Source organism: Notolabrus celidotus, chromosome 10 (genome assembly GCF_009762535.1).
Source record: "Notolabrus celidotus isolate fNotCel1 chromosome 10, fNotCel1.pri, whole genome shotgun sequence".
NCBI classification, from domain to species: domain Eukaryota; kingdom Metazoa; phylum Chordata; class Actinopteri; order Labriformes; family Labridae; genus Notolabrus; species Notolabrus celidotus.
In genome coordinates this window covers 16,045,423-16,072,390 of record NC_048281.1, presented here as the reverse complement: position 1 = coordinate 16,072,390, position 26,968 = coordinate 16,045,423, and the positions used below count along the sequence as shown (strand labels likewise).

Genomic DNA, 26,968 nt, shown 5'->3' with positions numbered 1-26,968 from the left:
CTTAATTGTGTGTCACCCTCCACCCATAGTCTGTCAAAAAGGCCAGAACATAATCAAAGAAAATCCCTCATTCACCTTTTCAAGGTAATTATTTCTTCCTACAAGCCTGTCACAGGTCATAGTATGACCGCTTTTCAGTTCAACTCAGGACTGTAACTTTTCACCACTCCAGTTCTACAAACGCTGCCCTTTCTGCAGCATAACCATCCAGACCTTTTGCCCACCCAGTGCCTCAGATCCCTCAGCCCTCCACCCTGAGCAGAAAGATCCCCTGAGTGTGTCTTGGTGCCTGTTGGCTCTCTGAAGTTCAATGAACAGCGCAAATTGCCTGAGGAGTGGAAAATTCCTTTGTCACAGGGGCACTCTTATCAGCAAAAGCCAGATGGAGCTTCACCGTGGCTGCATTATCTATGTGAAATTGCTTTTTCTCCCAGGAAACCCAAGGATTTGCCCCCACCTCCCTGGCCTATAGAAGGAAATGGCCAGTGGCAGAATGGAAACAAGCCTAGATCAGTCTTATTTTAGTAACACCTATCTGTTTTCACCATCTCTGCACTTAGTGAGAGGGTTTGCTTTATTTTGTAGCTGTTTTGGTAGTGGGGAAAAATTAAGATTCTGGAGTAAAATGTGTTTGGTTATGCATGGGAAATGCATATTGGGAATTATGCATGAACTGTGGCTGGAAAGAGCTTTTATGCTAATGGTCCAGCTTGTTCAAAATCAGACTTGGAAAGCTGTCGTTTACTTGATATGGAATTGCTGCTGAAAACAGGCGCTAAGTGGCAAAATGGCTTGAGTAGGCAGCATCTTTCTTCTTCATAATCAAAGTGGTGCAAGAAGGAGGCAGAACCAAAAGCTGAATATGATGATGCTCAGATCTTTATTCGTCTAACACCATCCCCTCTGACACGTGCAAACTCTCTGTTTTAATGTTTGGTTTTCTAAGACTTATTGTACCTAAAACTGATCATTGTTCAGTGACTCATTCTGTGGTACCTGCAGACATGACCGACTTTCTCTTGCTTGCCTTTAGCGGTAGCAGCAATTCTGGTATTTTGACGTAATCAATCCTAGAGATGCCTTTAGTTACTAAACAAATATTGCAAAAATTACATCAATTGTGCTACATAATGAAAACATTATTTGGTCAAAAGTATTGCCACAATTTTCTAGAAAAAACCTGCTAATGACCACGTGCATTGCAAACTTCGACACACATGTTCATTCACTGAATAACCAACTCCATCTTCAACTTCCAGCGGAGGCAGCAATCTCTTATGTCAGCTGTTCATTCTCTTGTTTCTCCCCTGCTTTGCTTTACTCTGTCATCTAAAACAGCTTACTTTTAGCACATATAAAGCAACTTTCACACAGCAACACATGAGAAACACGATGTAGGATAATGTTATTGGAAGTGATGGATCACCACAAGATGTAAGCCATGATGCTTACCTAATATGTCACAAGCAGGGATGTACATTTTAAGTATTTACACTACACTGCACTACAGCAAATGTAGATTTTATGATTTTGATTTTTTTTTAGTTGAACTCTAACCCAATGGTTAATGTCGTAGTGTTTTCTGATTTGCCGTTGTGATTTGCACTTCAGGGCCACCATACAAAACAATGCCAAATACGTTGTTTTTCCCCTAGATTATATTTTCCACGGCATGTTTAAGACGCTAAAAAACAACGATCAGGCTCAAAAATATTCTCCACGGACACGTCTTATAAAGTGAAGGCTCATAATATTAATTGTGGTTTTGCTACAACAAGAGAACTGAATAGAAAAGTAACTCAGACTCACAGTGTCCAGTTTTCTGCCTACTCGTTCTCATTGAGAAAAATGAGCATGTGTAGGTGGTCAGGTGTCAGACAGGATGGGGGAATGTCCTGTTCAAAGTTATCAGCCTTCGTTTCCGTGTCGTTGGCAGCAGTTGCGTATTGATCCTCTTTAAAAAGCAGACTAATGACCCGGCGCATAGCCACAGCCGCCAGCTGAGCATTCCCGCTGTGCGCAACACCTTTAGTCAGCTGATTCACATCGCAACATGCTTTAAACTTAAAACACCTCCCTGATAGCTGAATGTAATATGAGACCACATGTTGTTTGAAAAATGCGTGTTTTGAGTATGTTCTTAACAATCAATTAATCGATACTCAATTAACTGTTAACATCCCTAGTCACAAGTCAAATATCTAAAGTCTACAGACGGACATTTGAATCTCCATTTGTTCTCTTATGTGTCTTAAGTCTATATCTGTGAGTGAACATAGAGAATTAAGTGGGTGTTTGCCCCTTTAAATGTCAATCACATTGACTTCACTGATAGTGAACTGCAGTGACACTGACAGCTTTATTCAAACTTTTAGGTATGTTATAAAATGTTTTTTTTAATGATGCTTGGGTTGTTGTATCTATGTTTGTAAGTGTGTTTCTTGTAATGCAAGTGCAATTCTCCGACTTTATTCACCTGAATTTTACTAATCTAATCACGGCCCTGTCTCCTCAGGACAAACCTGGAGCTGGAACTTGTGCACCGGGGAGGAAACTTGTGCTCTGGAGGAGCCAGTGCTGCTGCCAAACGCTCGTGTCTCAGTGAGTACTTCCTCATAAACCTTTTCATCTGTGATATCTTACACCAGAATTTCTCTGAAAGCTGTATCCATCATGTCAAGGAGAATGCATGTGACCTGATATTACTAAATCTTTGACACCAAATGAAAATAGTCCTACATTGGAGCAAGGTGACACTGCAGAGGACTTACCTGTGCACAAGTAAAATCTTCCACAATCTAAACCTAATGAGTGGAAGAGAAGAGAAAGGTAGTTTGATGCATTTGCGAACACTGCACTGTGCTCCCATCCCATCCCAGCTCTGTGACAGCAAAAGGCCCCAAGTTTTCCTTTTTCAGCCCATCATTTGATGTATTGATTTCTCTCCGGATGTGTAGGGAATTAAAGAAAAAGTTGTCTGCCTTAGCTTTCACAGTACTCTGTGGTTTTTCATTGACCAGCAGTATTTTCATTCCTTTATAAAAAAAAAGAAACACAACTTCATGCTGCGCTATGTGTGATGTTATTTGGTGTTGAACTTGACAACTATCACACCCTGTGCTATTGCAGTAGGCTGAACTTCATCTCCCATGGGCCCCTGTGTAATCGAGTGTCTGACTGGAGATTAGATTCATTCTTCTGTGTTACAGTTGAACCATTAAAAGAAGCAACAAACAAACAGTCAATTAGAAATGGCAAGCGATGAAAGACGCTGTCCCATGTGAGTTGTTGGGAGGAGGCAGGCTAAATGAAGCAGACAAATGGGTTAAGTGCTGTTTTATTTGACTGTGTCAAAGCTGACAAGGGTGTACATCTCCTCACAAAAAAACTGAACAACCAATGCCAATATTTGTCTTGAATGTCAGATTCATTACCAATCACATTCTTCAGTCTGAATCATTGTTTGAAGATTTATGGACAAAGAATGTGATACTGCAGTGAGTGTATCTGAAGCTCAACTGTTACTGTACAGACTACAGCCCCTGTTTTCTGATTGTTTAATTATTCTGTCAAAGCTTTGTGTGCTGCAGTGAAATGGCCTGTCATCCTTGAGTGGCTGAAAAAAGAGATTTCACACTGGAGGTTTGCCATTTTTGAGCTACATTAACCATGTAGCCGTGCTGACAGCCAAATTTACTCAGTTGCAGTACATTAGTGTTCCTTCTTCTTTGGGTAATGGCTTTGAAGGAAAACGGCAGACGTGGGCTAACCGTGGGAGCTCGTGGGATTCCTAAGCCTGTCCCCCAGCAGGCACTTCCTCTGTTTAAGTGATGAGGTTATGATAGACCACAGCGGCAAACGGCCTGAAATTCCCTTGATATGAATCCGCTCAATGAAGTATAGAGTCCAGCCACTGAGTACTTTGTCCTTGGTTTATTTAACTGCAAATATTGTAAATAATCTAGGGACTATGTGGCTGTTACTGTTATGGGAGTTGAAGGCAAATAATGATGACCTCAGTTTTGCAGACTCAGCTCTTGGTGAGTGTTGACAGCTGTACTATTAGAGGGGCTGAGTTTCAGGGATGCAAAATTCCGTGAATTTTCAAAGTTGGAAAGTTTCCATGGGAATTAACAGGAATTTGTGGGAATAAACTGTAATAAAGCAGGAATTTACTAAATTGAAGGTTGGCTTTTAATAGGGAACTTAAATAGAGTGGGGGAAAATATATTTTAGTATAATCCTGACTAAAACAACCAGATTTCATGCAAGTACAGTTGAATATCTATGCTATTACTCAATCACATGCACATAGCACACTGCTTACTGCAGGGCTATTGAGATCCCTCCCCCTACATGCACTTTTCATTTAACATTTTGAATGGGACTTTGGGTCGGGGGGATGAGCAATATTTACCTCAACATTCATATGAGGTCTTCAATTAAAAAAAATTGATTGTTCAATAAAATATTTAACAATTGATAAAGTTGTACTTACAAAACAAATATTTATGCTTGGATATTATACCTTCCATTAAATTCCTAGTTAATTCCCATAATTTCCAATTTGGAATATTTCCAAAATTCCCCAGCTGAACTTCCCATGGAAATTTACCGGAAATGATCCACCCCTTTGCAACCCTAGTGATTTCACATTTAGAGCGCAGCATGATCATATTCCCAGAGAATACACGTATCTTTCCCATATCTACCACAAAAAGTAATAAAGTGTCACAAGGAGTCCTCACTTTTTCTTTATCGTCTTTATCAGTCAAAACATGCATAGTGAGATTATTTTGTGGATAGTATATGGGTAACAGAATAAACACATTTTAATAATATTAACTACCTGTATTCTAGAAATATCAAGGGTGTTTACATGACTCTTTTGGCTGACAGTTTTTATTTCTCTATTGGTGTCTCACAGTTGTCTCATGAGTTGAGGAAGCACAACAAAATGCTGTAAAAGCAGACTAATTGAAACCCTGTCAGAAAATGTTTTTCATATGTTTGGATACTAGACACTTTAAGGTCCTGACTTTTTATCCCCACACATGCAAAGTATTGTATTTAACCTTTGCCTAAGGTTATTAAGTAATCCTTTTCCATCTCTATAGATTTTCAATTTTCTAATAATGGAAGTGAACAATTTAAACTCTGATGTATACACCGCTCCTCCTTCTATTTTCTGCCTTACATATCCAGGTTAGTATCTGGTAAGGGCTGAGTGTTTGAGAGGAAAGAGAGAGAAGCAAAAAGCAGATAAGATAAATGGGATGCAGTAAAAAAGACTGACCATAACGCCTCGCCTCCTTTCTGCTATGTCTCTGTTTGCCTGTGGAGGGCAGTGTTGCACTAAGTATGGATGCTTCACGCGAGTACAATTGCAGAGCTTATTAAATGAAGTCCTTTGCTGCATTACAGCATCATAATTCCCTGTAAAACAAAATCAAATAGGATTAGTGTTGCTCTTTGGGAAAGGTTTAGATTGTACAGAAGGCTGTTTTGTTCACACACTGTTCATATGTGATTTCAATCTGTTCCTCTTGCATGAAAAGGTCCTGGATTGAGTTCATGTTCAGAATAAGTGGGTTAATTTATTTCTGGACTAATGGGAGGGACAAGGACTTTTATTCACTTTGGAATATGTTACCTAACATCTAAATTGAGCAGGGTCAACCCTCTGCCTTTTGCTGGGCTTGTTGCAATGTCATAAATGTAGTAAGAGCTTTGCTCCAGACAAAGACAATCGAGGCTGTGAAGTGTCCTGCTATTAGAGGCCTATGTGTATATAAAGGATTGTGTATTTACAGAAAGGGGGGGGTTGTGTATCTCTATGTTCCATTAGTTTCACATCGAACAGGTGTGACCTGACCAAAGAATTGCTGGAGGCTATCAAGCACCACCATGTATCCATCTGGCCTGGCCTGGTTTATTCGAGCCAAACCATTAGCAGACAGTCCGTTCAAGTCACATGCGTTCATGGTTTGATCTACACTGGTCACTGCTGGGGCGTGACAGCAGACACTGAGATAAACACACACTTGCTGGTTTTGTTCATGTCAGACCTTATTGAATAAATAACAATGATGTGTTCTCTTTTGTCTCCACTTTTAGATCAGCTGTTCCATGTGCTGGCTATGCACATGCGTCTGTACAGCATCGATTCAGCCTACAACCCCTGGACTAAGCTGACTCAGGTCACACAAAGTAGAGAGGCAGAGTGAGTGACTTTCTTTAAGTACCCCCACTAAGAGTAAATCTATAAATCTGCTCATACATTCTTCACACTCCCCCCTCTCTGTACTTTCCCTCCCTCCTGTAAACATGCAATCAAAGTGCCACTTTGTCCTCTCTCTAAACGCCATCACTTCCTCCTGCCCCCAACAGCTTTTTTTTTTTTCCTTCACACAAAGAGGAGCTAAAAACAGAAAAGGGACCATGCGTGGTTTCCATAGATACCAATAATTGCTGCATCTGGCAAATTACCGGGCACTCCACAAAGAGCAAATTCACAGCACTTGGAAAACTGCACCGCACCAACACCACGAGCATCTTAGCTGTCCACCTTACATCAACTGAAATATGTATTTCACACAATAAAAAAGACATCACTGATACTTTTATGAATCACACCTTTATATCAGAACATGCTGTGCTTCATGCATATGTTAGTTTTTCAGACCAACAGCCAAGACAAACAAGGAAAAAAAAAGAGGCTACTGGCAGCACTTAACACGATGAGCTTGAACAACCTTTCCTCCCTGTTAGTGTAGTAAGACAGCTTTTACACCTGTTACTATTAAAGTGCTCACAGCCATAAAATATTCTCACGGGAGCCATTTGGCGTTTAAAAATACTCTGTAAAGATTTCAGGGAGGTGATCACTGTCATTGACACCCTTAGGCAGTCAACCATATCTAGTTAAATGGGACGAAGAGAGATGGTTCTACACAGATGCACAACATTGTTCTTGCAGTTCTACAAGATTTAACCAAGGCTGAATGCATGAAGATTTTACAGTTGGTAAATATAGTTTGTATGCAGAGGTCCATGCAGGGTTGAAAGCTGGATCCTCTGAGGCTTTCCTTCAATGCACAGAGGAATTAGCTGCTGAGTGCTTTGGTAATGGAAGGTATTATTCTTTAAGAGCAGTTCCCTTCGATGAAAACCCCCGAGGCCTTTCAAGAGCAAAGAGGAGATTGGAACCTCGCTGAATCGTCAACAGAACCGGAGACATTTAAATGGAGGGGGCACACAATATGAATGTGTAACTAGGGCTGCATTAAGGAAGTTCACAGAATAGAGCTTTTAAGCCATGCATTTGATAAGCTAATATAAACAACAGGACCTTTGCCCTTCTGTAACCCTTTTTTAGACATACAGTTAGCAGCATTACTGCCTTTCTCAAACTGTGAAATCACTTGATTTTATCACAATTTAGCAAATTTTCCTTATGTCTCTGTTCACACTATTCTCCAGTGTGCAAAAAAGTGTGAATCAGAATCTGTACTCTCGGGTCTGGACTTTTAGCATTTCAGCATTTCAATTTGTAGTATGTTTGCTGTCTGCCTAGTAATGACCAATCAGGTATCAGCAGGTATCTTCAGTTTATGGAGGAAAAACAGTCCATATGGAGAGCAAAAGCAGGCAGAATTAAATCTGCCCCTAATTACATCCCAGCTCTGCTCTGCAGTAGGGCTGTCAAAATTGCTACAAAATGATGTTTGAATATTCCCTCTAAAAAAAAAACATAGCTTTGAACCATTCGACTACTATATTTGCGCATTATGTCAATAACAGGTGGACAAGCTAATGCAAGGAGACATAACTACTTGTATAGGTATTTTTATTTCAGATTCAACATGGCTAAAACATACCTACACATTACAAAACAAGTAAATGACCTAATAGCCTATACCTTAACACTTTGAAGACCGGAGACCTCTCGCTCGCTCGCCCCCCCTCTCTGTGCGCAATGCGCTGAAAGAGTGCTGAACAAGACTTGTGCGAGCAATTAAAGGTCCCGACTCTTGTCCCTAATATAGGCAGGCTTCATTCAGTGATTGAAGCAATTATTATTAACATTAATTGAAGTTAAAGTTAAAAACGAAAAAGCAGTCCACTTTTATGCTTGTATAAAAAAAAGAGGAAAAACTACATTTTATCTCAGTGTCACTGATTGTCAGGCTCTTTTAGTCCACTGTCAATGTAGGGTCTTAGGCCTGACAGGTTATTTGCCAAAAACACAAGACAGTCCACATGTGAAGAGGCCAGTGCCGATCTCTCTTTATTCACTATATTCCCGGCGGAGGAAAAGACACATTCAGAGCGCACTGAGGATCCGGGAAAGATTTCTCTCTGCTATCTGCTTCACGCTGTGCATGTGCAACTCCTGTGACCTGTCCCTGACCCGTCATGCAGTGAGCCCACTCGCAAAGCAGCCGCCGATGTGGTTTTTTCCCACAGTCGAATATTAATTTTCACAATCGAATCTCCAGGTTTTTTTTAATATTCAAATTTGGAATATTCGTTGACAGCCTTACTCTGCAGTAATCTGAGGACAACTAACAAATATCAGCACGCTAGTGCAGCTAACGATCTGTTCTGTTCTGTTGCAAAACCCAATCAGTGTTTAGATTTCCTGTTTACTTTTCTTCTTGAGGACGGACATGATAAAGCTTAAATTTTAACATTTTATAAATCAGAACAACGATGCCATTATTTAAAAAAACTTAAGACCTTTTGATAGTAAGTATATCACAAAGCTCATACTGCTGAAGTAAGGCAGAGTGAAGCCTCTCTGTATTTACAGGGAAACTGAGACCTACCACAAAGAGATGAATGGGTGCGACCGCAGGGGGTGTAATGGGCCTAGAAATGACAGTGTTTACGTTGCAGATGGAGGGGAGAGGGATGGGTGCTTCTCAAGTTGCATATTGGACTGTAGCGCATGGTTAAGGGAGCCTTGGGTGAAGATGTCATCAAATGATGATTGCTAATGATTGCCTATGGGTTACAAGATTGTGCTCACTCATGATGGTACATTGACGGAAAGAGGAAATGCTCACACAGTATTTGGAGGTAGGGAAAGCAGAGAATCAATAATTATTATTATTATTTTTATTATAACCTTTATTTAACCAGGAAATGCTCATTGAGATTAAAAATTTCTTTTCCAAGAGAGTCCTGGCCAAGATAGGCAGCAGCACAGTTACAGAGTGACAATATTACAATAGACATAAATACAAATAGCAGACGCATACAACAGCTACACAACAGGTACCTCCAGAAAAACAGCATGTCACATTTAAACAAAACATCTACAGACAGATGCTTCAGCCTCCAAGTCGTTTAAGGACTGCTTAAAAGCATTCAAAGATTTCATATCAGACAGTTTTAGATCCTTTTGTAATGTTATGGTACTGAAGAATTACATGATTTAATTTATTTCAAACACTCCATCACTCTTGGACTTAAGAGTACTCTGCTGTTGAAGGTTTAATAACTAGCCCGAGAAAGGGGGATGCCACAGTGAAACCTCTCGATAATTTTTGCATCAAGGACATCATCTAACGTACTCGAGAGCATATTTTCTACTTAATCTATAAAGTTCATTGTGCATAAGCTTTGAGTGACAGGTCGATGAGTTTTGACTGGATTGTATACTAAGTAAGTGCTCTACTTGGATTTTTTTTTATCATGAAAGAGAAGTGATCACATACAAGGTGAATGGAGACACAAGACCAACATAAATAACCATTTAATTGAAGTGGTGAGGTTCATGTCTGAAATAGGTAAATAGCAGTAAAGCCAAGATGTACCTTATTTGTAATAGGTGTACCCATACTTCACTATTTAAACAAACTTATAAGTCTAATGGATGAATAAGTTGTTTTTTTTTTCTGTTCTGTTACAGTGACTTTGATGAAGAGAGGCCTGAGGTACCCATGCTGTTCCGAGATGTCCCATCCCTCCTGATCATCTTTGTGCTAACGATGCCCCAGCCCTTGAGAAAAGGTACCACTCCTAAGTCTGCACCACAGCACTGAAAGAGAGAAGGTCCTCTCAGCGGCTGCTCCACAAGGACAGTCCCATTATCAGCAGTAATCAGGTCTGAGTGCTGCAAAGGAGCATTTCACATCTCTTATCTATGCTCCACTTGCTGTTACTTTGCTGTGAGGATCAGAGAGGCCACGACCCTGGTGATGGGAGGGTTGCTCCTCCTTACCGTGCCCTTCATCTGTGGCTTGTCGCTGCATCTCCTCCATCAGTCCAGTAGAGAAAGACCACCCAGAGACCTGTCCCAGCACCCTGCAGTCAAGTTTAAAGGGAGACATGTCATTGATCACTGATGGCTAAATTAAATTGACCACTGCAAGGAGATTTGATAAAAGTGCAGTCTGAAACACTTAAATATCCTTATTGTTTGAGACTCCAGTTTTATATTCTTGGAGGATTATTCTTAAGGCCATCGTATGATTTTCAGAAAAGAAGAATGGGTGAGACATGATCACCTCTAAATGGCTGCTTTTCACAGGATTTCTTTATAGTGATTGCTTCCTTTTCTAGTTTACCTTTTTATTGTGTGTACTGACACTTGTCACAGTGACCAGGACACTGAAGCTGTCAGCAGCTCTTTGCCGCAGAGGAAAACAAATTGCACTCTTTGTTTTTCTTTCCACCCAACTTGAATATCCTTCAGGCTACATTTTCCACCTGACGTGCTTTGCTAATTACCCTGCGCACTATTCAGCTAAGCTTTCTCTTTTGAGCTGAGACCCGTATAAAGCCCCTGTGAATCACTGCAACTTTCTTAAAGTGCTTTTTTTTTTTTCTAAAGCTATTAATTCTTTTTTTGACTTGAAACATGTGCTCACATATTTACATAATGAATTTGAGTATCTAATGTGTGAAATGTTCATTCCCAATTCTCTTAATGTTTCTTTTTTACTTGGTTCCTTTCTGTGCAGAGCACTTTACATGTGTGGTGAAGATGCTGTACAACCTGCAGTTCACACAGGCTCTGGCTGCAATCTCAACTAAGTTCAGTCCAGAAGAGAGACAGGCCTGGAGCACATCTGGAGCAATCAAGAAGGTAAAACCGAAGTCATTTTACAAGAGCCTGGCACTTGAATTATAATGAAATGTCCATGCCAATCATACCTTATTTCCTTATGCATGTAGACCCAGTGAAGTAATTTTATTTCACTTAATTTGTAATTGTTACAGCCCTTGGCAAATGATGAGGCGTAGAGTTCGACAGGTGCAATGTATTTATTTATCTGCAGTATGCACCATGAAACTAGAAGCAAACAAACAAAGAACATTTCAATTAATATCACACACACAATAACGTTTCCCGTATAGAAATAGACTAACTTTCATTTAAAAACAGACGTACCTCGCTTTGCCTACCAAGGGTGCAAACATTTCATAAGCTTGGAGTAGGGCTGAACGATTAATCAAATTCAAACTGACATCGCAATGTAATAGAATGCAATTTTCGAATCGCAAAGGCTGTGATTAAAAAAACAAACAAAAAAACAACAACAAAAAAACAAAGTTTCATGTACACAGACGCAGCCTTACGTGACATGCATGCAGTAGGTGGCCGTAATGCACCTTTCAGTCGGTTTGCCGACGGCAAAAAAATCTCAGAAGAACGAGACACGTGCGAGCGGGGGTTGAAGAAAATACACTCAGCCACGCTAAGTTTTGATTTGTTGTTTTATTGTTTACATCTTTGAAAATGGCCTCAGCAGAAGAACCCATCATATTGAGGCGTACAAAATAATCAACAAGCTGAGTGTCAACATCTGGAGCAGGCTTATAAAAAATCTCTGCAGACGCAGTCAGTGAAGACCCAGACAACATGTGGATTTACTGCAACAGGACAACTGAACAGAATCATATTTAAGACTCACAGTGTCTGGCTTTCTGACCTACTGGTTCTTATTGAGAAAAAATAGCATGTTTACACGGTGAGGTGTCAGCAAGGAACGCAACTGAGTCATAATCAGTCCGGCAGCGGAGAAAAAAAGAGAGGCCTGTCACTCAGCCGCAGCTCCCAGCTGAGCGTCTCCGCGGTGCGCAACACCTTCAGTCCGCTGATTCACATCGAAACATGCTTTAAACTTAAAACACGTGTTTGGCAGAATTTTGTTAAGTTGGTGTGGTGAACGCTTACAAGACTGCAAGTAAAAGTATTTAGTAAGTTCACAACTGTAATTCAAGTAGATAAATAAACCATCTTTCATATTAATTCATGCTTCATTTGCCTTTATCTTAACAGAAGTCTAGCCTATGAGAAAAAACAGTTTGTGTATAATAAATCTGATATTGTTTTTTATAATACAGATTGATTTATTGCTTGTGTTTGTTGAAAAATACCTGAGAAGAGGACCTTGAAAAAATAATCCCATATTAAATCGCAATCGCAATATTAAGGAAATTAATCGCAATTAGATTATTTTCCAAAATCTTTCAGCCCTACTTGCTGGCCACTTACAGTAATATTTATTCTCTTCTATAAACATTGTGCTTATTTTTGGCTTGTACTTATCTCCTGTTGGGTGGTGATTTGATAGTTTTCCTTGTCATCAATGTATTCCACCAGTTATGGTGTTAAATCTAGTAACAAGTAAGCTTGAATTGTTGAAGGAGGTGTCTTAAAAGAGCTGTGAAACATTTGTTTGTATCCCATGATTGTATCCTCAGAACTGGTTCACAGCAACAGTAAATCATTAAGTCTATCACTTGCTATTGAGACGAATTGAGCTCTTCCAAGATTCATTCACATGATTTCCACAGTGGACATTATCGATCTTCATTACCCGAAAAAGTGTGATTGCTTGAGAGTGTGTTGCATTAATTGGCTATTTATCTTCAGTCTATTAAATCTGTATTAGTAAGTGGCTGGCTTGAATGTCAAAAGACAAATAGCTTAAACCTCCCCTTTGGGGTGTTTCCATCCATAATGCTACACTGGAATAATATCTTTCTACCACTCTGTGATGATCAGTAGTGCAGGCATTCTCAGCTGCTCTTAGGATGGATTTTAAATCCACATGGAGGACTGCATACATATTTGGTAGGTCTGCATTGTAATTAAATTGAAGTTGTTAAAACAGATGCAGTGTGAACACAGATCAGAGCCCAGAGGAAGGAACTCCATGGACTTGAAAATCCTCCCCTATAAATCTTTGACAAAGGACAGCAGACGAGATAAGACTGCTGTTTTATATTCCAGCACCTTCAGCTTGATAAATGCGTGCAGCTTTTCCTCTTTGTAAAATACTACGCTAACCAGTTGAATTTTTATCAGAACACACATTCAGTAATGTCTATACTCTCTATCAGATGGTATATTGTCTTCTGCTATATCTGCATAAGTCATTATATTCTATGGTGCAGTATCATTTATACTTATGAGGACGAGGGGGAGGCTCTACTGAAGCATTCTGATCTGCACTATAAATTCTACTGTGACACATTACAACACTTGAAAACTGAAAAAAGATTCATCAGACCTTGGTTTGAAGAACAAAGTGACACAAGCCATGTGTGGCTTCGTACCTGCATATAGCTACCTTTATGAGACAATTAGCCACCCACAGAGGATTTAGATTTTTAAAAACAATTTCTATTAAAACAAATCTTTTAAAGGGGTAGACTCTATATGTTAGGGTCTTGAGTTTAGTATGGGACGTGTACTGGTTTTCATTGAAGTGATTGTTGTCCATGTAGTATTAACCAATGACATATCGATATGCTTTTGTATTATGCAGGAAAAACAGTTTGTATGGAGGGCAAAATCTGCTGTAATAATGACCCAGCTTCCATAAGCTATAATCTGTTGACTGTTTATCTCTATGAACATATATCATCTTGCAAGTGTAACTTTGATCTGTTTTACTTACATTTTTAACTTGAGACAATTTGACAAATCTACCCTGGGGTTGACTGGGAACGCACTGCTCTGTCGGGGCTAGCACTTGTTAGCTGTGGGGGCTCCCTATGATTTTTTGCTAGAATGGGAGTTCTAGGGGCCAAGGGGGCAGCCCTCTGTGGCGGCTGGCCTTGGTTCCCTTTCCTGGGGCAGCTTGGAAGGCACCGCTCTGACGTGGCTGGTCCTTGCTGTTTCTAGGAGGACTCTCTGGGGTATCTACCTGACACTGTGTAACGAAAGCCAATCATCATTTCTCAACTCCTTAGAATGCATAGGAAATTAATGTTACAACCTCCATTCAACAAACAGACATTTTAAATGTTTCTTCTTCCTCTCCTCTTGAAGATGGACCTGACGAATATACGGTTGTGCTCATAAGTTTACATACCCTAGCAGAATTTGTGATTTTTTTTTTGCCATTTTTCAGAGAATATGAATGATAAGAGAAAAACTTTTTTTTCACTCATGGTTAGTGGTTGGGTGAAGCAAAATTTTTATCAAACAACTGTGTTTACTCTTTTTATATCATAAAGACAACAGAAACTACACACGAAACCATACATTCTGCCAGGGTATGTAAACTAATGAGCACAACTGCATATGATATATACCAATATGAATCATGATGCTGTTATTTCAGCAAACCTAAGACCTTAGTTAGTGATACTTCTCATCAACAGTGAAACTGAGACTTGCCAGAAACAGATTAACAGGCCCTATTACAGGGGATGAAACCATGAAATTACAGAGTTTATTTGCAAACATGTCTTTAGTGGAGAATTTCGCTTGACTGATGATCTGGACACAAAGTTGCTTCTTTGTTGGTTGCTATTTGTACTGTAAACGATGCAGTCATGAAAAAGAAGCCCTTATCTGAAAGTTGTTAATTGCTAATATCTAACTTAAATGGAATGCCTGAAAATTTGGCCATCATTCCCAGAGGCACATATCATTGTCAAGCCATATACACTTTGAGGCCAGATTGGTTGAACACCTATGGGAGATATTGAAGTTTGTGATCGTCAGCACTCTCCACAAAACCGGGACTTTCATCTGAGAGAATGGTATTTATAAATTCAGTAGTTTCAAGACCCTAGTATAATCTAAGCCAACACAGAGTTTATAAATATAACAATGAACTTTATTTATATAGCACTTTTCTTAACAAAGTTATAAAGTGCTTCACAACAAAAAAGCAGAGAATTACAAAGCATAAAAAACGGTGCAAACAGGGAGGAGAAAAAAAGACCGAAGCAAAACAAGACGTCTGAATGCAGAGCAAATTCAAGAATTAGGGGTGGAGAACTGCCTACTTATATAAAAATGTTTTTTAGTTAGGATTAAAAAGCAGTTAAGGTTGTGGACTGTCTAATTGTCAGTGGCAGGGAGTTCCACAAACTTGGAGCTCTGATTGAAAAGGCCCGGTCAACTTTTGTTTTAAGGCAGGATCTTTTAAGGCTGGCACAACCAGCAGAGATGTATCCACAGACCTGAGGAGCCGCCCAGGCACATAGGGGGTTAAAAGGTCTCTTAAATAGTTTGGGGCCTGTCCATTTAATATTTTAAAAGTAATCAATAAGATCTTAAAGTCGACACGATAAAAAACTGGTAGCCAAGTTTAGTGCCTGATAATCTAAATGTTCCTGGTTTTTAAGCCTGACATTGTGTTCATGGTAAGACATTTTGGAGTTTGTTTTGTTTTGTTTTGCCCTTAAGTAATCTGTATACATTTGTGTTTGTCCTACTGACAGATTTGGTAACCACAGAAGCTGTGGTTGGTATTTCTAGGAGCAGTTCACTTCATGTTTGTCTCAATAGTTCCCAACACATGCAGATGTAAGAGTTGTATTTTCTTAAAACACCCAGTATAATCTATGGATCCTTCAGGCATTTTGTGGCCATTCTCTCTCTGTTTTCAGTGGATGTGGTCTTTTGCCTGTCAGTGCTGCACAGCTCTGATTGTACTGTTATACCAGTTGTGTATGTTGTCATCATTTTGACATAGTGCATTTTGATTTTCCTTCACAGAATACTGCAAATGCTGAGATGTCCTTTGAAGCACTGCTCAGTCACGTTATCAGTGAGCTCTCCAAGGACAAGAGTGTCTATAAGGTGAACACTGAAGAAACATCGATGGTGAGGCACTAAAAGGACTGTTTAGCACTTCAGAACATAACTGCCTTCAGGATGGTGCTCTCTCTGCCCTCAGCCTCATTCTGTCCTTCTGTTTTTTGTCTTCTCTTCAACAATAAATTGGCCATTACCCTGAGAGACAGTGGTGTAATATCTTACTAATCTCCAGGGGAGATATACATCACAGGATTATCAGTGAGCTGTTGCCTTCTTATTGATCAAATGCTACTGTTGTTTCCCCTCTGCAGCTGATCTCCAGTGTGTGGTCCCCACAGTCGATCGAGTTCAGCCTCCAGCAGTTCTGTCTACCGTTCCTCCGTCTCTCCTGCCTTCTGCAGCATCACCTCTATGGAGACAACCTGACCGGCTGCCTGGTATATTTTATCTTACATGTCATTCTGCCTAACCAGACTACACATCACGTGTGTCTCTGGAAGAAGAACAACAATATTTCTGCTGGTCATGTTTAAATAGTCGTGAAACTTTGCAAAATGTTTTATCCACGTTTAACCTTTAACCTCTCATGAACCACTCCTGGTCCTGAAAGCAAACCGTAACAGCTGCTTTTCTTGTGTGTTTGTTTTCAGGAGGAAGAGGAGTTCTCGACCTTGGCTGTGTGTTTGGGGATCTTGTCCTCGGCTCCTCAGCCCTTAAACGCCGTGCACAGTGCCTCGTGTCTTTCATGGGCGGTCAGCGCCTTTGACCTTGTGACACAGTGGTCCACTGAGGTCACAGGGCTCTCTGAGATGCAAGCGGAGCAATCACTGGTATGAATCTGGAGAAGGAGAAGATATATATTATGATAACTATATTTCCAGAAGTCACAAGATTTAACATTTTGGATACATTCTAACAGTATAAACCTACTTTAATTAACTTTAATATTAAAAATTGTAGTACTTGTGATTCACGCCTCTGTTGACTTTAAAGAAAGGATGAAAGCAATCATAGATAATTAAGCAGTTAGTTAACTTTGTTTCCTTTTAAAATAGTTTTATTCATAAGATGAAAATCCTTATCTCAATCTGGAAATTTGTTTTCAGGTTACTGCTTAATGTTAAAACATACTACATGGGACGCTGGTGGCCTAGCGGTCTAGACACCCCACGTACAGAGGCTACAGTCCTCGTGGCAGGGGTCGCCGGTTCGATTGCTGGCCGTTTGACCATTTCCTGCATGTCTTCCCCCACTCTCTGCTCCCCATATTTCCTGTCTCTCTGCAGCTGTCCTATCAAATAAAGGCAAAAAGGCCGAACCCCCCCCCCCCCCCCCCAAAAAAACCCCCAAAAACATTACATATCGGAACGTTCATAGGTCAGCCTTTTTAACACCTCCCCCCGTAGTTTCAGTACACAGCAAGATTTTCATAAAACATTCACAAGCTGTCAAATGAGAGGTTACATTTTCCTGTGCATAAGTTAAAACACTTTCTCAGCAATTAAATATTCAAAGCATGTATTTTGAACTTGATGTCCTGTAAACGATTTATGTAACTCGGGGGGATATTGACACTCTGAAATTGGTTTCAACCTTGCTTGACAAGGTCCAGAGCTGATGGTGTCTCTGAGGAGAGGGACTGCATTACTAGCCATGTGTCTAATGCCCCCATCATTCAGTGCTGCAACAACCTTGGGTGTTGTACATCATTTGGTGAAAAACTTGAAATGTCTTGAATGTGAATTTACGTTGCTGGTACTTCACCTGGGGCATCAATCTTGTTACATCTTTAGAGACCATGTGCTTCTTGAAAACTTGTGAAGTTAAAATTAGAGATGCATTTATTTCACTCAGAGTATGTTCTACGCATATTCTACATAATTCAATCTTTCTTCTCCACTGAAGAACTTGCTTGTGCAAGACCCTGATTGGGTAGCCCCGCGCCTTCTCCAACTCCCAGACAACTACAATATCATCTTCCAGTACTATCACAGGAAGGCCTGCACTGCCTGCAAAAAGGTGCCAAAAGACCCTGCGCTCTGCCTTGTGTGTGGCGCCTTCGTCTGTCTCAAAGGCGTGTGCTGCAAACAGCAGGGTATCTGTGAATGTGTTTTGGTGAGTCTCTTAATATAACAAGGCAATCCTGCAGCTATTTAAGGGTGTCAGAATCCGATTCTAAATATATTGTTGTGTTTGGACACTTTTAGCACTCCCAACATTGTGGCGCAGCTACAGGCATCTTTCTACTGATAAATGCCTCCGTCATCATAATCATCCGAGGACATCGTTTCTGCTTGTGGGGTTCTGTTTACCTTGATGCCCATGGCGAGGAGGACCGAGATTTACGGTATGACACATCACACACACGTATAGCTAAATGGCACGCAGATTTATTTGTAGGTATTAATATTACATACTTGCTCCCCAGCTCTATTGTGAATATTTGTTTCATACAATGATTGAATACAAGAAACTAGAGTACTCAGCAAAATGATGCATTATGTGTTCCAATCATAGACTGTACAAAAGACAGATGACATGACAGCTTCCCCAAAGTCCCAAAAGTGAAGCCAAAAACACTTGGAACTCCCCTGACTGACTTACAGCTGTTTAAGTCATGAAGCCCGCCTCCTCCATGTTAACAGATGGGACTTGGGTCAAACTATAAAAAAAACAAAATACACATCAAGTTTTTTTCCTCAAACATATTTATATCATTAAAGTAAGTTTTTATCATAGCGATTTATGCCCATCACAGTGACTCACTTCTCCGAGAAGTTAAGTATTGACTAGGGATCCACCGATCCTACTTTTAAGGTCGATACCTGGGTTTTGGTATCTGCCGATACTGATTCTAGCCGATCCGATCTCGGTATTGATTTAACAATCTCTATTCCTTAATGTGAGGATAGAATCATGTTTTGGCAACTTCAGGCTTTTCTGACTTTGTAAAACCAAAATAAAATGAACATTTTTAAACTGACAGTATCATTATTCAAGAGATTATAAATGTGTACCAGCAGTTTGTTGAGTAAATCTTCATAACCAACAGATATTACAATTCAACTGTAAACCTCAGCAGTGGATAAGACGAATTGGCTTCTGTTGTAAACACAGAAAAGCATACAACTGAGATGAATAGATCTGCCGTATGGATCGGCACTATATATCGGCCCCTTTGTCACCGATATCCGATCTAGCTTTTTGAGTCCGATCTAGCCGATATCCATTACCAGGATCGGATTGGTGCATCCCTAGTATTGACGAGTGATTTAATGCTATAAAAAGGGGTGGCTGTTGTGGCTCCTGCGGTGCTGTGTGCATTGGATTAGCAGAGTAGAGGTGGAACTGTGAGAGGAAACTGAACAAACACGTAAGAGTCACTGAACTGTCCATAACCAAGAGCAGCTAAACCATCTGATCTCCACTTTGCAGACTCTGTTTCTAAATGCACCAAATGTCAGCACCCTTCACTGGGGTATTTTGGCTTCACTTTTGTGCAGGGGGAGGAGATGGGTAGATGTGTCATCCATGTTTATATGGTTGATTGTTCTAAAAAAATTGGAACAAAAAGTTTTTGGACATTATTTTAAATTTCACTTTACAAACAGCTCATCTACTCCCTTAATATAATGCATCATAGAAGGATAGTGCACATCACCAGCAAATCAAGAACATAAAATAATTGATCAAAAGTTCTAACATTGAGTATTTATACAGACTCTTTTGAATACAAACAAACCAAAACCCCATGTATTAGACTGTAGTATGACAAATCTACACTACTTATTTTAGCTGCAGAGAAGATAAACAGAACTCTCACTCACTCACTGTTTTTCCCTCTGGCTTCTCTCCAGCCGTGGCAAGCCTCTCTTCTTATGTGAAGAGAGGTATCGAGTGTTGGAGCAACAGTGGGTCTCACACACCTTTGATCACATCAATAAGCGTTGGGGGCCTCACTATAATGGACTCTAAGATCTTCCAAAGTCCACTGAAAACAGAAACCCATGACTGAGAAGATTTTTTTTTTCTGCCTCGATCAAAAATATTCTGGAACTCTTAACGTAATAAACACAAACAGCCGGTGGGGGTATCGCTGCCACAGCCTTGGTTTATGTGAAGTTTGGTGTACAATCATGCCTAAAGATTAACACGTGTGTGTTTAAGTGATTTTTTGTGTGGTTTTCAGCAGGGGAAAACAGAATTCAGTAACATCAGAAAAAAAAGCACAACTTTGCCCAGAAATAAAATTGGTGTGGGAGAAGGCTTTTCGAAGCCTGACGTATTTATTAGGGTTGAAAATATAAATATATCAAGTGCTGAATATCCTTGCAGAGTTTGATTCCTTTTTGCACCAGTTATGACGATGTTAATGCATATCCCTATTATTTATCAAAATGTGCTCTGCTGTGCTAGCATGAGTTTCAAGCTCCTGATGAGTGTTGCGATGTTATTGCAATGTGCACTCATTGTCTGCTGACATGTGATGGTAGGCAGGACAAGTCCACCCATCAACACACTAGAGTTTTTTTGCAAACAAGCAAAGAATCTTTTTATGGGTCAAGTTGCAATCCATCCTCAGGAATTTATTTTTTTTGTTTTGTTTAGTTTTTTTTGCTGTTTAAAAATACTTTTTAGATATTTAAATAAATGCTGCTGCTCATTGTTAAAGTAAGTAATTTTAACTTTTGTGAAGATTTTTTTTTTCTAAAGTTGTGCTTTGAGTTTACGGTAGATGGCTGGGAATGTTGACTCAAACTACTTTGACGTTTAAGGAGGTATGCGGTCACCTCATTATGCTCACTACAGCTCTCATAGTCCTGCTCAATCTGCGCCTTTTCTCTCTCTGGTTGGCTCTGAAGACAAGTTTAAAATGCCAACCTCAAGCTACAACTGGTCAAGAAAATACTAAGGTTCATCACTCCAAAAAATCCTGAAGTCAAGCATACAGAATTAAGTAGCATACTTTTTTAAGGAAAAGAAATGTCATTGCACAGATATGGTGTCCTGCTGCACCGGCAGAGCTGAATGCCGTATGAGAGCAGAAGTATTTTACTAACTCTGATAAAGTTTTCCCCCACAGATATGAAACTCAATGAAATGTAAGATATTTGAGGAAAAAATGCTGATAATTTTCATCTTTCTGTGCTATGCTATGTCAAAAGATAATCCCCTTTAATTTTTTTGGTTGTCGATCCCTAATTGCAGTATAGATCATTCATTGTGATGACTATCCCTCACTCACGCTTCATCTAGATGTGATTTATAGTTGCATTCCAACATTACAAGATTATCAAACTTGAGTAGCTGTTACACACTGTGCATGACATCCTTTAAGCTACCATTATTTAAGTGTCTTAGCTACTTAATTTTCTGATTATCATCTTTTTTTTTCTTGAAGAGAGGAAATTTATCCGGTCGTGCCTGCAAGACTAATCTTCTTTTGAGTGGATAGTGGCATACTGCTGATATTCCTGGAGTCTGATTTTGAAATGCTGGGCCACGCTGTGCTGCGTCGAGTCATTTTTAAGTTAACACTTGAAAACTCTTCCTCTTTGAATTCATGCATGCTGCTTTTCTGTTTACACAGTTTCTCCTCTCTCCTTTCATTTTGCAGTACCCACTTTGTAAATGACCGCAACCAAATAGCCAACGAGTAATGGGTGTAAAATTGTTTCTGAAAGCTCTTGTGTGTTCTCCTGTATGACTGAAGAGAGAATACAGTACATTACTGTAGGTGCTGACTCAAACTTTCTGAGTTTGACCAGAAAGTACGACTTGGACATTTAATGCAAAATGTAACATATGTGAATAAAATATAAACACACTGATCAGAGTCTTTGTTTTGTTTTCTGTTTCCTTTGAGGTCTATCTTTGAAAAGTAAAATGAATTACCCTATCCACTAACGCTATATGTGCGCAGTGAAACCATTGAGGTCCTGTCAAAATATTCCCTCAGTGACAAATCTGCTTCCATCAAATGTCAGAAACCCTCAACTTTATGTGAAAACAGAAAAAGTGTTTCATACCTAAGCACTCCACCGCAAACGGTCACTGCGCAGAGGTCGCAAGATCATCTCTGATCCCCCTCACCCTGCACACTATGCCTTCCAGCTACTGCCCTCTGGGAGGCGCTACAGGACAATTGCCTCCAAAATAACCCGTTTTAAAAACAGCCTTATTCCCCTTGCAATCAACTTTATTAACTCTGAACTCTAAACACCAAGGATTAAACATGGCCCTTGTCTTTTTGTATTTTGAAATGTTACGTCTACATGTACATTTATGTTTCTATGTCTACTGTTAAATGTAATGTTGGAACCTGCAGCTGTACTGATATAAAAAAATTTCACCAGCTTGGCTGTGTGGTCATTAAAATAATCAATTAATCAATCAGTCAATATAACATTGGTGGGGACTATAATGCACAGATTAAGCATGCACATATTCTGTATAGGATGTTGGCCATGCATGTGGCAATACTTGTGTGCACAAATTGACAAAAAAAAAAGCATGTAGTAGTTTAAAATATAACCACAGTTCCTACAGGGTTGGGGCGCTGTGTGAAATGTAAGTAAAAACATAATTTGATGGTTTACAAATAATTTAAAATCTATATTCAATTGAAAATAGTGCACACACAACTTATCAAAGTTTAAAACAAATAATGTCATTGTTTAACGAAAAATATATTCTCATTTTAAATTTGATGCCGGCAACACATTTAAAAAAAGAGTTAGGACAGGGGCGTGTTCACTGGTGTGTTGCATCACCTTTTCTTTTTAAAACACTGTTAATGTTTGGGAACCAATGATACCAGTTCAAAAGTGAATTGTAAACCAGTCTTACCTTATAAAGGATTTCAGCTGCTCAACAGTTCAGGGTCTCCGTTGTCACATTTTTGTTTCATGATACACCAAATGTTTTCAATGAGTGACAAGTCAGGACTGTAGGCAGGCCAGTTTAGCACCTGGACTCTTCTACTACAGAGCCATTCTGCCATAGGTGCAGGATGTGGTTTGACATTGCTGAAATGTGCAAGGTCTTCCCTGAAAAAACATTGGCTGTTTTCAAAACCACCTACTATACTAGCAGTATGTACTGATTTGGCCAAAACTCAGTATGTAGAATGTGAACAAGAGCAAAATCTGCAGCATGCCAAAACTCCCCGGATGTCTACTGATTCAGGAAAATTACACAGTGTGCATCGGACCAGTCTGCCTCGCATACTGTTTCCCACAATGCATAGCGCTCGTTCTGCTTTTTCTTTTCTCTTCTTTTTTTGATTGGGGCAAACTCCATTTGTATGTGCTGTGAAAATGTTTAATTTCCATATAAACCACTTCCAAACTTTTTAGATCATAAGTGATGCTACAGAAGCAGTTTCTCTATCAGCTTGGCTTCTGCATTCCAAAACCGGAAATTCAGTGACGTCTGGCCCAGCGTACTGCAACACAGATTGAACAGAACAGCCAGACTACAGACTAAATTCAAACGCAGTATGTAGTAGGCAGTACCTACTGCACTATGTAGCAGCCCTTTCAGAAACAGCCTACGCCTGGATGGAAGCATATGGTGCTTTAAAACCTGTATATGTTGTTCAGCAATAATGGGGCCCTCCCAGATGTGCAAATGTATGCCATATGCACTTGTCAGCCCACGACCATCATGGATGCTTTATTCTGAAATGTTTGCTGATAAGTCAAGTGGTCAGTTTCCTCTTCAGAGCAGAAGATATGGCATCCATGATTTTCTCATAGAATTTCAGATTTTATGAATCAGACCATATGACATTTTTTTTGGGTCATAATAAGTCAGACATATTATTGTTGTTTTATTGATTATTTGATTATGCCAAATCAGTTATTTCTGCAACTTCACTGGAACTAATCACACAGCACAAACTTTTTTCCTCTGGCTACTTTGCTCCTTTTTGAATGTTTCAGCAGGCCAGCTCATTTCAATTATTTATGTTTCATTAAGTATACAACCGGTTATACACATGGATGAAAGTATCTGTACAGTTTGACCCTTCTAACATTAATGGAATGCCTCTCATTCAATCAGGTTATGTCAAAACTAACCATTATTCTATCATTTTATATCTACTTATGACCATTAGGAAACATGCGAAGCAGGTGTGATTACACTTTAAAGGAATCTGACTGACATGACTACTTTTTATGTCTCTGTTATCCACTCAGCTCCATAGAGCTCAAATATGATCCTCTATAATGGCTTTTCTTCAGTCTCAGGCATCCACCTCATACTGTGTCCACCAGGGGTCTCAGTTCACTGAAGCTCATCAGATCATAACTAAAGTAACCTAATGAAGTAAAAATGTATCTTTATATAAAATCTAACTTGCTGTAAAAGCAATTTATGTTTCAAATGCAACAAAGCAGATATACCAGTAAATTCTGAGATCATGTGTGTGCTATTTGTAGGAGCCTGTAGGTGAGAAAGCCGGAAAAAGTGATGGAAAAAAGTTTAAATTGTTAACCTTTGAGGAAATATCCTAAAAATACACACAAATATTCATTATTTCTGTATGCATGGTTCAGATTTACCCATCCAGTTCACTGCCCTTTTCTGAGCACCACAGAGAAATTTCATTCCCATGTGACTGAGAATTTTGAGGATAATTGGGTTGAAGTTTCACAAACAAGGGAGGCCCTCTTTTTAATGACCAATTGCTGAACAAAGCCTCTCTTTTCTGCCAATTAGTTTGAGAAAAAAAAACACAGTCTAGCATGGACCAGTGGAGGAGTTGTATCCGGGTGAAACCACAGAGTTTGTGCGACAGATTTCACGCTGAGAAATGTTGGTGTTTCAGGCCGTGCTGCGGAGAGCATCACTGGACATTTCCTCATTTACCTCCTGCCCAGGTAGGTTCATGAATAGACCAATAAAGGTTGCATGAGGTGTTTGTGGTCAGCTGAGAGCTTCTGCTCTGCTCAGGTGTCCATTCTGTTAATAATTAAAATGTTTCACTGAGGCAAACAGGCAAATCAGTTCAGATATGCTGCTATGGAGGGTAAGCTGCATGTAAAGAATGTTGGAGCCAATAGGGTATTACTTCTGTATAGATCAGCTGCAGTGTTTGCTGTTTTGCTTCTGATATTCACAAGAGGAAACACGACTGAACAGCAATCACCTGATGTCTGAACCCTTTCCCCTGTTTTGCAGATTTTAGAGATGGAAATACGGAGGCAACAAAGACAAGGTAGGACCAACTTTTCCTATTAGGAATGCTTACAGAAAGTAAGAGGCCTGCTCTGAATGTCTGGATAACTTCTTCTGCCACTTGCATTATAACTTAACAGTAAAATACTCACCATACAGTGGGTTTATTTATTCTCTATTCTTTATTCAGATCCCCGTTAGCTGCCACTAATGCAGCAGCTACTCTTCCTGGGGTCCACATAAAACAAACATAACATGCAAAATATACATAAAATATAAAACTAAAAATTCTACAAACATTACAAAGAAAAACTGTGAATGCTATATAGAAATAAAATACGAAAAACAGAAAAATGCTACAAACATGAAATACAAAAACAGAAACATTCTACAAACATGTAATACAACAGCTGAATATACTAAAAATGTAAGATACAACAACTGAAAATGCTACAAACATAAGATAGAAAAACTGAAAACTGAAAATGCTAAAAAAACACAAGGTAGAAAAACTGAAAACTAAAAATGCTACAGACATAAGATAGAAAAACTAAAAATGCTACAGACATAAGATAGAAAAACTAAAAATGTTACAGACATAAGATAGAAAAACTAAAAATGCTATAGACATAAGGTAGAAAAACTAAAAATGCTACAAACATAAGGTAGAAAAACTAAAAATGCTACAGACATAAGATAGAAAAAACTAAAAATGCTACAGACATAAGATAGAAAAACTAAAAATGCTACAAACATAAGGTAGAAAAACTGAAAACTAAAGATGCTGCAAACATAAAATAGAAAAATTGAAAATGCTTCAAACATGCAATAAAATAAAACAAAAAACAAAACAGGATGTTCACGAAAATTCATTCAAATTCATTATTAGTTATTATTAAGGTGTTCCTTTAAGAGTCTTTTAAAACTGGCTTTACTGGGAGCTTTTGATTGACATTTGATTCTGTAAGCTGTTTTTCTACATCACTAAACAGTTGATAAGAAGTTATATGAGAAGAGTTGAAGATTAAAGATTTACATGATTAACATCATTTATCGAAGTGATAGTTTCAATGTCTCAGTCTATTAATATACAGTAGTAAAAGTCCTGTTTTTAAAGTACAGTTTAATCATGAAGTACTGAAAGTTAATGTATCATTAGTGAAGGTTGGAATAATGTTAATTATTCCGTTTATCACCAGGTAGCTTGTTTATCCCCAACTGCTAAGCCTTATCTTAAGGTATCATTAAAACCTAACACCTTACATATTGATAGAAGAAGACACACTTCGGTAGTCCCTCAGGAGAAATTAAAATGTTCACTTGGTTACAGATCGTGCTGCACATAGGCCAGAAATCCACATATGAATGAATGCACAAACAGGATTGTGTTGACATCCACTTGATTGAGAAGGCTGCACATGAACAAGCACCCCAAGTAGTTGGTAGTTGGGGGTTAAGTGCGTTGTTCAGTACTCCCAAAGAAGTTAGCTGGCACCTTTCCAGCGATCAGTTCAAAATTCCATATTCTGTACCAGGAGTTTCCATGCCAAGTTCTTACATACGAAGCTCCTTACTACACAGATATACAGTGCTTCATGTCAGTAATTTGAAATTTCATCTTTACTAGTAACTAAATCCGTCAATGAATAGAGCAGCAGTCACGCTAGCACAAAAAAGATGTGGAGAAAAAAAGGATGAGAGGAATATGACCAAGTAAAGTAAACGTAGCTCTAGATTGTCACTATTGTATGTCACTGTATA

General features: G+C 39.2%; 1 protein-coding gene across 1 annotated transcript in view; it reads left to right on the top strand.

Moving 5' to 3' along the window:
- The window catches only part of ubr3 (ubiquitin protein ligase E3 component n-recognin 3), a 52,697-nt gene extending 30,845 nt beyond the window's left edge, over positions 1-21,852 (top strand). The window contains exons 30-39 of the mRNA XM_034693730.1: positions 2,516-2,601; positions 6,118-6,223; positions 9,920-10,020; positions 10,974-11,098; positions 15,980-16,087; positions 16,333-16,458; positions 16,672-16,851; positions 17,927-18,136; positions 18,229-18,368; positions 19,879-21,852. Coding sequence (XP_034549621.1) covers positions 2,516-2,601; positions 6,118-6,223; positions 9,920-10,020; positions 10,974-11,098; positions 15,980-16,087; positions 16,333-16,458; positions 16,672-16,851; positions 17,927-18,136; positions 18,229-18,368; positions 19,879-19,996 — 1,300 coding nt within the window. The 3' untranslated portion in view covers positions 19,997-21,852. The remainder of the gene's footprint in view (positions 1-2,515; positions 2,602-6,117; positions 6,224-9,919; positions 10,021-10,973; positions 11,099-15,979; positions 16,088-16,332; positions 16,459-16,671; positions 16,852-17,926; positions 18,137-18,228; positions 18,369-19,878) is intronic.
- Positions 21,853-26,968: the final 5,116 nt, after the last annotated feature.